Genomic DNA, 12,634 nt, shown 5'->3' on the forward strand with positions numbered 1-12,634 from the left:
ACTAGTGATAAAGGCAACCATGTGAGCCTTCTAGTAGTCATACTCATCCATGGACTTAATAAAGGCAACCATGTGGGCCTTCTAGTAGTCATAACTAGTACCATCAAGAGTTACTAGATGATTAAAAAGTCCTTCTTCCTTGGTATTGTCCATCTTAAACAGAAAAAATTATATACCCTAGAGCGCACACAACCAGAATAGAGTGTCTACTCTAACGTCGATTAACATTGTGTTTGATCAGTAGCAATATGTCACAATATGTCACAGACAATGTCAAAATAATATGCTAGACAATATGATATGAATTAAGTGACAAACACTTAAATTTACAATAAATAAAAGACACACAGAATTGATAACCGTATTTATTACAAAGTCACCAAAAATAGAAAAGAATGACAATAATAAAGTTTTACACAATAAACACAATACAAAATACGACACAATAAAACTCTGAAGTGGAATTTTTTATAGCATATTTTTAAGTGCACTTATTTTTAAACTTGGCCAATTATAAAAAGCATTTAATAAGGAATTTTCCATAACATTTTTTTTAGGTTCACTTCATTGTTTGCATTAAATCAATAAGTAAATTCAAATAGTAGAATTTCAACGATAAACCAATAAATTTGTTGTTCAATTTTAAATTGTGGATGACTACTAAGTTTCTATTTTGCTAATACAAAACAAAATACAAACATAACAGCAGGAATATATTCTAGATAGAAATTGATAAAAATTGTCATTATATTTATGGCGAATATCAAATTAAATCATCAAAAATATTTACTAATTAAAAACAACATAGAAAGGTTGAATAAATAAAGTTTTTTTTATTATAGATCTATTATGACCACAAATTAAAAGGTTAATTTTTATTTATTCCCCTGCAAATCTGAAAATTATATATTCTAATGCACATATTACAGAACCATATTGATAAAGTCATCGTAAGTCATCATTGATCCATCAAACAAATGAGGTTGTAATATAGGGCTTTGAAAATGTTGTGGTTGAAACATTTGAGGTTGCTCATGATTTTGTTGATGATGGAAATAAATGTTAGAAGATGAATTATTGCCAAAAAAAGTTGAAAGAGTTTGACTAGGAGTGTCCTGAATTAAAACCTTGTCAGCACGTTCAACAACAAGAATCTTAAGTTGCTCCAAAGCTTTCTTCAATAATTCAAGTTGAGCCATGTTCATGCAATCAAACGGACAAGCCCACCAAAATTGTGCTTCAACCGCCTTGCGAATACGACTTAGCTCATCACCAAGCTTCTTTTCAGCATCCAATTTGTTGTTGAATTCAGTTAGTTGAGCATTAAGATCGCGCACGTTGGCGCTGCGGCGAGCCTCAATAAATTGCAGTGTATTTTTGTTTTGGGGTGGGATCTGAGAAAGATACCGATTTATGACCGTATAAATATTGGGATGACCAAAAGAAAATACTTTCTCGTTAGGTGAAAATACAACAAGAGCAATATCTATACCACAAAGGGTGCAAAGTTCACTAGCTTTCTTGAAGAGTCCGCTACGACGCTTTGAGAAAGTCACTTGCAAATGGCTCTCGTTGCTCATCTTTTTCATCTCTATCTTTTGGCGACCTCGACCTTTCCTTCCGCTTGACATGGACGAAGTATGAAATGAGGTACGAGAAAAAGAAAAGGAGTAGATGGCTGAGTTTTTTATTTCAACATGAAAAATGACATATAGAAATAGTGTATGAAGGAGGCATTTTATAATCAAATGTTATATGTATATATTCTAACTCGCATTATGATTTGATTTAGAATACAATCCCGCGAATATCTTTTTCAAACGTCCCACCTTTTCATGACATTGAAAATTTACTAGATTAAGATATTTAACTAAATCTCTTTTAACAAACTTATATGACTAAAAAAAATTCAATTTGAAAAAATGGCGCTCTTTTATCAATTTGATTCAACAATTCAATTTGAATATTTTTAGAAATTTGCAATAATCTATTCATCTTATTATTGTGTTAATTAAAAATCAAAATACTTCAAAGCATGAGTTAGATAGATGTCTTTGTTAATTAAGAATAAGAAAAAACACATAGAATTAGGAGAATTGGGTATGAAGGGGTCATATTATAAACAATTTTTTTATGTATATTTTCACTCTCGTATTGTAATTTTGTTTAAAAAACCAACTCGTGTCTATTTTTTTTTTCCTTTCAAATCTCATCATTGAAAATTTACTAGATTAAGAGATTCTTCCAAATCTCTTTTGACACACTTAAATGGAAAACAAAATCAATTTCAAAAAAGGCACTCTTTTGCCAATTTGTATATATTGTAGCTTATTCAGCAATTTGTTGAATATGTTTTAATGGAATATATTCAAGAATTTCTAAAAATTTATTCATAATACTATTTTATTTTCTTAAAAAAACAATACATTTTAAAACATTCTTTTGAATATGATTTTCGCGCATGGTTGGAATCTTCAAGTTATATGATAAATATTAATTCTTATCAGTCTTTAAAAATAATTATTAATTAAAATTATAAATTAAAAAAGTCTGATTCAATCATTAATAGCATAAAATTTAAGTTATTAATTTAATGTTTGAAATCAAACTAACGGCTAAAGGTAACATACAAATCTGGATTCTTGTTTCATTTTCGTTTTTATTAATATCTCCCATGAGATTTGATGAATAGAAAAAAAAAGATTTTTTTTAAATAATCAAAATTTTCAAATTTAATATCCAAATAACCAATATTTCAAATTATATATTAAAATATTGATGTTTCAAACAAAAAGTTTGCACATAAGAGGATGCGCCACTAGCAACGGTGCATGCACTCAAAATTTGTTTCAAGCGTTAGGCTCAATGGCACATGCATTGTGGACAAGCCAATGCCTATGATGCATGCATTGATGTCCTAAGAGGATGCACCATTTCCTCTGGCACATGCATGCGTTGTATTTTATAAAATTAAAAATAAAACAATTGTAAAAAAATACTAATATTATTAAATTTAAATAGATTTACTAGACAAAAAACTTTGTATATAGATTTTAATGGCGCGTTTGATTATATCGGGCACCAGTTCCACAACCCGGCGGTGTCCTTCAGAGGTGGTTGTTGTCTCTCAGGATTCATATGAGGTGTTTGGTGCCTCCCTGGATTCATATATAGGTCCAAAAGAAAATACAACTATGGCACATGTTATACAAGAGTGCCTAATCAAAAACTAAGATCTGTGTACAATATCCACATTGCACATAATTCACAACGGAAGATCACGATAACGAAAGTCTTTGAAACATCGTCACACAAGCTCATCCTTGAATTTAACCTGCAAAGAACCACCTGAAAAGCAATAATAATATTGGGGTAGTATAATAATCTCAGTGAGTTCCCCTATCATACGGATCCACTCGACTCTACAGGGATCTCTTATTGATTCTTAACTAATCCTTACATCTCTGTCCTACTTGTGTACATTACACAATAGAACCAAGACTTAAGCATCTAAGGTAACTTATGCTTCGTATGGAAAACACATAACATGAGTTCACATAAACTCAAAGAATCATTATTTGGAAATGCAACTGTAACACAAGGGTGACTAGCCCGAAACTGATCACAAGGATCTAATCAATCATTCGTCAGATATGGTCAATGGAAAAAACCATACCTCCATTGCACGGGATATACAATCTACCAGATATTGTCAATAGATACCAGACATCCATTGCATGGATTCACCCTCCATCAGATTATGTCAATGGACACTAGACCTCCACTATATGGGTCACACTCTCCATCAGATATGGTCAATGGATACCAGACCTCCACTGAAAGGAATGCACCAAGCCTTTTCCACTAGATATGGTAAATGGATATTAGACATCCACTATATGGATTTCATCATGTAATAAATATTGTCGATGGAGTCCATACCTCCACTATGTGGAATACACTAAACAGAGTTACAGTAATTCGTCTCAAAGGTTTATCTTTTCCAGTTATTACTCTACATAAGTCTCAAACTCGGGAAAAGCACGGATAAGGGTTATTCCTGAATACACGATTAATCTCAACAGCCTCCATGTGGATATATCACAATCACAATATCATAACATGTTTCCCTACAAGCTCGTTGAATCACAACTATGACATAATTCCCCATCTATGCCTTCAACATTGTCGTGGATGGGATGACTCATCGCATGTGACTACTCGCTCACGGGTAGTCACTGAGGTACCTCTTACATTCAAGTATCAAAACCTAATTTATTTACTATGACCTAAGTTATCTTTCCAATTCATTCACCTAGTTACACACCTACACTGAGTCTCACCTTTCATCATCGATTTTATTTAATTATTATGCATTCAACACAAGTAAGCAATCCATAGCATGTTTCATAATACACACATGTTAACTCATACATATACACATTGCAACATGATACATGAAATACACATGATAGTTCATCATCAATTAGGACTATTGGAACAATGGTTCCTCACCAATAACTAACCAATAACATTTGGAATTCATATAATCTTTCCTCATAATTTCTTTAATTCACTTGTTTCATAAACCTTAGGCAAAGTGAACAACCCGCTTCGACCTAACTATTCCACCTACATGCCACATAGTAAGTGTACATCTGATCATCCTATAATGGGTATTACCCATACAAAATGGGTAAATTTTAGTGGGATAAGATCATAGAAGTTACACTATGTTATAGCTCTCTCTCTGTGTTAACTTTGAAACTCATATAACCTCGCATCAATCGAAGCTACCATTCTCGTTTTATGGTGGAAACAAGGAATGTGTTATTTAACCAACTTCAATCTCATCATATCATACATGTTGGTTTATCATCACCATACTATAAATAATTGGCATAAAATCATGTTTTTACTTTCACCATCTACTAGAGCATTGAAAGAGTTTTCTAACACAACTGACCACGCCTTATTTCGAGTTATAGAACTCTAGTTATGATGAAAATATGGTTTTGAACATAATTTTCCTTTCTGATTCGAATCAAGTGTAAACTATGATTCAAATCAAATTATTTAGAGGCTAACCATAAGGGATTTATTGGAATCAAATTCACAATGTAAATCTTCCTATTCGGATCAAATCAGTCAGAATTGCTTTTCTACGGAACTTCTGCTTCCTGTATCGAAACAAATCCTGAACTTTCCAGATTTTCGCTTGGTCTTTATGCTTTTCTCAATCCAAAGACATGGTAATTCAACCTATCAAACCTAAAATCAATCAACATCTTAGGAGTATCAAAACCAATCAAAAATCACACATTCAATGCAACCATAAATGAACCCACAAGCTTAATCATGTCTCCTCATTTCTTAAGATAACATCAATACACCATGACATCCAACATCAACCCAACATGATATCATGGTTTAGCAACAATAACACAAAACATAGCAAGAATCATGCATGAATCATGGATTTTACAAAACCTTAAATCCCATTTCTCATGTAATTTCCCTAAAAGCTAAAGTTATCAAAGAACTCATCTCTTGAGATGAGGATGATAAAGAAATTGAGATGAATTGGTGAAGAAGATGATGATCCAAGATTTAGATTCCACTTCCAATCCCCTTCCTTTTTCTTCTATTCTTCTTTCACTTTTCTTTCTTTCTCTCTTATTTTTCTGTTATTGTTACGAACTTTATCCTTTTTATTCTTTTTATTTTTCTCTTACTAACAAAATAAAATGAGTGGTTGGTACGAAAAGGAAAAGAAGAAAATATCTTAAAGGATATTTTTATCTTCTAGAGAGCAATTTAACGATTATTAATGTTACCAAATGTTCCTCCTTTTACAAATTAATGAAGGCCAACCTTACTGATTCAGAATTAAGCTCAACTGAGTTCATTAATTATTCTATTTGTTCCAACTAACAACAAATAGAGCACATAGGAGCTCAATCTGTCCCAAATGATAAGGAACATAGCACTTAAGAGGATATGGGATATTGCATTCCCCCCCTTAAATTGAAATCCGTCCCCGAATTTCTTCCAATTAAAGAAAGGAAACATTTATTACGTCACTGACTGAGGTAAAGTTTTGAATTTTCTTGGGTTCACTCCTCTGACATACTCATTCTTCCAACTTCTACTCACTGGGAATCTTCATTCTTTTGTGACTTCTCAAACTTCTTAATTTAATCATACTCTTATTTCTAATCCTTGATTAACTTTTAACCTTCTTATATTTACCTCTTCTGATATGCCATCCTGATCTATTTGGTCACTGATTTACCCAGAGTTCGTGACTCACTCTGCCTTACACTGAGTTAACCAAACTCCATAATCACAACACCTTATCCTGATTGGATAGCCAACACTCTCAAATCTTTATGGTTAACCATTTATTCCTTACATACAAGCAATATATGGATGACTCTTCTCTTATAAATCCTTCAACAATTACGACAAGCTTTATAGTCCACATGCTGATATCCTTATCAACTTCTCTTGAACTGATACAATGTACTATACACACACACACACCCGATGTCTCACTTCATTTGCATGACTCCAATAAGATATCACTCACTTTGTGCAGGAGTGTTTTACTTCCAATCGTAGGAGCAAACACCTCTATGAATCTTACTGAGCTCTTCCATTTATCACTTTCCAATGCACTACTCTGACTCAAACAGCATGGAGCACATGGGATTCAAGTGCAGCACTGGTTATCTTACAACTTCCATATAAAGTCACATCTATCTTCTAGAGCGCCTACCACTCAAAACAGTGTTAAAACCTTACTGACATCCACCGGTAGAAATACTTTCTTGTTGACACACAAGGTTAAGAATAGGATGAACACCAACTAACAAAATAATACCATTAAGGAACTTTGAGTAATCAATGGGGCAATGCTTGCATGGGATTTTAACTCATCAAGAATGAAAATATGAGTTTGTAACACTACTCACAGAGTCGCACAATTCAGTTACACATATTAAGATGACATCACACTTCCAAAGCCTAATTATTCACTTCAATCGTCCTGCTCCATCTCATGGAAGTCCTATCTCGTGTTCTTACAAATATATAATCTAAGTTGCATGCTTAACTTTAGGAATATCTTACTCCCACTCTCTTTCCTGGAAGGATAACTCATGAATCATGTCGATATGGTAGGGTAGCATTGTATACATCAGGTACCACTCTCATATGGGTCTACCTCCGGGGCCATGTATCTGAGTGAATTATCCAGATGTCATACCATGACTATCCACTCATACCTTATCATCACACCAACAAGATATTGAACCGGTCCCCTCAAGATTACCACTCGATAAGTATCACCCAACTTCACTCCTCATGGATCTCATTAGTCATAGGAGTGATATGCCAAAGACTTACTCACACGGAGTGCCATTTATATTGCTTGGCTCCCCAAATGTCTAACTTCCTTGATATATCTACAAGTGATCGACTATGCAATACACCTGTAGGAATTTCAAATCCAAATTATCAATCTGAACTTGCATTAACCATGCAACTCCTTTCTCAACCCACACATTTATGATGGCACACAAAAATATTCGGGATGCACTTAGTTCCAATAATTTGCGAACCTCATGCTTCGGGTTCATACAACCCAAAACTACTTTAGGAGGTAACCAATCAAAAGAACTTCCAAACAAGGCATTCCATATCGAATAAAGGAGTGTGATACTCCGTAACATAAGCAATACAAGATTATCCAAGAAAACATACATGTATTCAGGTGCTCAGAAGGGAAGATCCATCTGATACTCATAGTGTCTATGGATTAGGAAAATCCTTTGTTATGTGGCCTTTCTCCTGACAACGATAACATCTCTAGGATGTCATTTTACATCTCCCAGGGTGTAACTTATGAAAAATAATGCACGACTGGGGTGACACTAGTCCTATACTTTTCACTTGCTTTCCTTTGATGCTGATCCCCCTAGTTTTAAATACAGGAAACCCCGCTAGAAATCCTCTGAAACTGTCTAACTTCCTCTCTTTCGGTCTGAATCTTTTTCAAATTGTTCTCGGAAACATAACATTGTCTTAACAATTCACCATTACTAGTGATTTCTCTCTTAGATAAACTGTGAGCAATCTCACCTCTTAGCCCATACAGGAACTGATTTACTTTCCACTTTTCATTTGGTGCATACACGACTTACCTCGAGTAGACAACCATATCCTCAAACTTCTCAGCATACTCTGTCACTGACATGTTACATTGTCTGAGCTGCTGGATTTCATATTTCTTTTGTATCCTCAAACTACTTGGAAATTATTTATCCAAGAAAGTGGTCTTAAAGTGTTACCAGTCTCTTGGAATTCCTTGGTCGGTCATGAGGTTCAATACACTACTCCACCATCTTGTTGTGGGACCCTTCATCATCTGGGAAGCTAAAACCACTTTGTTCTCCTTACTATCGGGTACAATCCTAAACACTTTTTCCATGTTAGATAACCAATCATGTGCTTTTAACGAGTCAAGACTACCTTGGAACTTAAGAGGATTCATCTGGAAGAAATCTCAGAAATTACCACCCGCAAAAACTTGCAGAGCGACCAGGGGTTGAGAACCACCAATTTTTTGTTGCATCACATTCTGCATAAACTTCATGAACTGATGTAACCAATATGCCCCATTATCATCAATTGTTGGTTCCGACTCCACATTCTGATTTTTGGGTCTTCTGGCACCTCTGTGTCTATCAGTCATGCTCCTAAATTTCATACATATAAAATTAATTATAACATATGACATCAAGGACAAAGATGACGATTACACATATGAGGAAGAATTTGAGGTACTTGTGATGTTTCATGGCTGGGTCGAGAATCACTCTGCTTTGATACCAATTATAACACCATGTATAATATACGTCTAGAAAATACATTATACACAATGTTAATTAGTATTTATACAACACAAGTTCCTAGCGACATCAATATATATATATATATATATATATATATATATATATATATATATATATATATATATATATATATATATATATATATATATATATATATACACACACACACACACACACACAAGTATGGCACATGTTATACAAGGGTGCCTAATAAAAAACTAAGATCTATGTACAATATCCATATTACACATATTCCAAAGTGGAAGATCAAAATAAGGAAAGTATTCGAAACATCATCATACAAGCTCATCCTTGACTTTAACCTACAAAGAATCACCTGAAAAGCAACAATAATAGTGAGGTGAGATAATAATCTCAGTGAATTCCCCTATCGTATGGGTCCACTCGGCTCTACAGGGATCTCTTATCGATTCTTAAATTAATCATTTCATCTTCGTCCTACTTGTGTAACTTAGACAATAGAATCAAGACTTAAGCATATAAGGGGATTTATGTTTCGTATGTAAAACACATAGCACGAGTTCACATAAACTCAAAGAATCACTATTCAGAAATGCAACTATAACACAAGGGTGACTAGCGAAACTGATCACAAGGATCTAATCAATCATTCGTCAAATATGGTCGATGGGAAAAACCATACCTCCACTGCACGAACTATACAATATACCATATATGGTCAATAGATACAAACATCCATTTCATGGATTCACCCTCAATAAAGTATTGTTTATGGGACCTAGACCTCCACTCTATAGAACAGATTCCCAATAGAATATGGTCAATAGACATGAGACTTCCATTATATTGGTCATACTCTCTATCAGATTTGGTCAATGGATACTAAACCTCCATTGAAAGGAATGCACCAAGCCATTTCCACTAGATATGATCAATGGATACCAAACATCCACTATATGGATTTCATCATCTAATAGATATTGTCGATGGAGTCCATACCTCCTCTGTGTGGAATACGCTAAATAAAGTTACAGTAATTCGTCTCAAAGATTTATCTTTCCCAGTTACTACTCTATAAAAGTCTCGAACTCAGGAAAAGCACGAAGATGGGTTATTCCTGAATACACTATTAATCTCAACAACCTCCATGTGGCTATATCACAATCACAATATCATAACATGTTTCCATACAAGCTCATTGGATCGCAACTATGACATCGTTCCCCATATGCGCCTCTAGAATTCTCATGGATGGGATGACTCATCACATGTGACTACTTGCTCATGGGTACACACCGAGGTACCTCTTACATTCGAGTATCATAACCTTTTATTTACCATAACCTATGTTATCTTTCTATTTCATTCACCTAGTTACAAACCTAGGTTTAACCTCACTTTTTGTCATAGATTTTAATTAATTATTATGCATTCAACATAATTAAGCAATCCGTAGTATGTTTCATAATACACCTATGTTAACTTATACACATGCACATTGCAACATGACACATGAAATACACATAATAGTTCATCCCCATTTAGGACTTTCTAAGCAAAGGTTCCTCATCAATATCAAACCAATAAAATTTGGCATTCATATAATTTTTCCTCACAAGATCTTGGCTTAACTTGTTACATAAATCTTAGGCGAAGCTTTCACGCAACCCGCTTCGATCTAACTATTCCACCTGCTCGCAACATAGTAAATGTACATCTGATCATCCTATGGTGGGAATACCCGGAAAAAAGGGGAAATTTTAATGGGATAAGAACATATAAGTTCCACTATGTTATATCTCTCTGTTTTAACTTTTAAACGCATCCGACCTTGCATCAATAGGAGTTACCACTCCCATTTTATGGTGGAATAAGGGAATAAGGTATTTAACCAACTTCAATCTCATCATATCATACACAATGGTTTATCATAAATATCCTATCAATCATTGGAAAAAAAATTATGTTTTTACTTCACTATCTACTATATCATTTAAATAGCTTTCCAATGCAATTGACCATGCCTTATTCAAAGTTATAAAACTCAAGTTATGACAAAAATAGGGTTTTGAACATAATTTTCCTTTCTGTTTCGAATAAAATAAAAACTGTAATTTGAATCAAATTATTCAAATGCTAACTAGAAGGGATTGATTCTAATCAAATTCATAGTGTAAATCTTCTTATTTGAATCAAATCAGTCAAAATTGCTTTTCTGCAGAATTTCTTCTTCCTTATTCGAATAAAAACTTTTGATATTTTTGCTTGTTCTTCATTATTTTCTCAATCTAAAGACATGGTAACTCACCCTATCAAACCATAACATCAATTAACATCTTAGGAGGATCATAACCCATCAAAAATCACACATTCAAGGCAATCATACATGAACCCACAAGCTTCATCATGTATCCTCATTTCTTAACACAATAACACAACATCAATACACTATGACATCCAACATCAACCTAACATGATATCATGGTTTACAAATAATATAATACAAAACATAGCGAGAATCATGCATCAATCATAGACTTCACAAATCCCTAAATCTCATTTCTCATGCAATTTACCCAAAAGCTAACGCTATCTAAGAACTCACCTCTTGAGATAAGGAAGATAAAGAAATGAGATGAATTGGTGAAGATGATGATGATCCAAGCCATAGATTCCACTTCCAAGTCTCTTCCTCTTTCTTCTCTTCTTCTTTCTATTTTCTTTCTTTCTCTCTTCTCTTATCTTACTCTTACTAACTTTCTCCTTTTTATTCTTTTTAATTCTCTCTTACTAACAAAAGAAAATGAGTGGTTGGTAAGAAAAGGAAAGGAAGAAAATATCTTAAAGGATATTTTTATCTTATAGAAATCAATTGAATAATTATTAATGTTACCAAAATGTTCCTCCTTTTACAAATTAATGAAGGTCAACCTTAATGAGTAAGAATTATGCTCAATCGAGTTCATTAATTGCTCTATTTCTTCCAACTGACAACAAATAGAGCACATATGAGCTTAATCTGTCTCAACTGACAAGGAACATAACACTTAAGAGGATATGGGATATCATAGATTATGTAGTACATGTCGTTAGCTGGACACAATCGTAAAAACAACGTTGGAGCAAGCTCTACAAAATAATTAATGTATCCAATTTTATATGCAATTTATTTTTTGTGACCATTTTATTTTATATTGAATACAACTTTCGGTTACAACAAAACGAACACAAGTAAACATAAAACAACAACACAAAAAAACAACAACTAAACACAACAACATGTCTAGGAAATTACAACCATCAGGACAATATCATATGAATCATGCATCATAAAACGACAATCACTGTCAATTTTAACTGACTCCCACACACGATGTGCTCCATTATTTTTGAACACTGTAACAAGCATTTCAATTCCTCTAATCTTTTCACTATTTTCAATGTCTCCATCTAACCAACGTATAAAGATCCTCTCAAGATGCTCAAAAGTCTCAGTGTTCTAAAGTCGGATCTTCATCGGAGGCTTTATTGGAGAATAAAAAATATTATCATTTCTTTTAACGATATAAGACATTTAGAAGAAAAATGTAAGAATGAAATGAAACAATAGGTGACAAAATCGTGAAGAATGAGTGACCTTTTTATAATAAAAAAAAATAGTACAACATAGGCGCCTGGGGGAAGGGCGCCTCTTCTTAGGCCAACATGCATATTCCAGAGGGAATGTCGCATCC

At 33.6% G+C, this 12,634-nt stretch overlaps 1 protein-coding gene across 1 annotated transcript; it reads right to left on the bottom strand.

Annotated features, from left to right (window-relative positions):
* Positions 1-923: 923 nt before the first annotated feature.
* On the bottom strand, positions 924-1,631 carry LOC127096322 (agamous-like MADS-box protein AGL62). Its single transcript, XM_051034907.1, has one exon. It carries the CDS (start codon positions 1,629-1,631, stop codon positions 924-926), a length of 708 nt encoding a protein of 235 aa, XP_050890864.1.
* Between the last annotated feature and the right edge of the window lie 11,003 nt (positions 1,632-12,634).

This window comes from Lathyrus oleraceus, chromosome 6 (genome assembly GCF_024323335.1).
Source record: "Lathyrus oleraceus cultivar Zhongwan6 chromosome 6, CAAS_Psat_ZW6_1.0, whole genome shotgun sequence".
NCBI lineage: Eukaryota > Viridiplantae > Streptophyta > Magnoliopsida > Fabales > Fabaceae > Lathyrus > Lathyrus oleraceus.

Bases quoted from the DNA above. Each gene is read 5' to 3' on its own strand.
- LOC127096322 (XM_051034907.1), bottom strand. From the start codon at position 1,631: ATGTCAAGCGGAAGGAAAGGTCGAGGTCGCCAAAAGATAGAGATGAAA.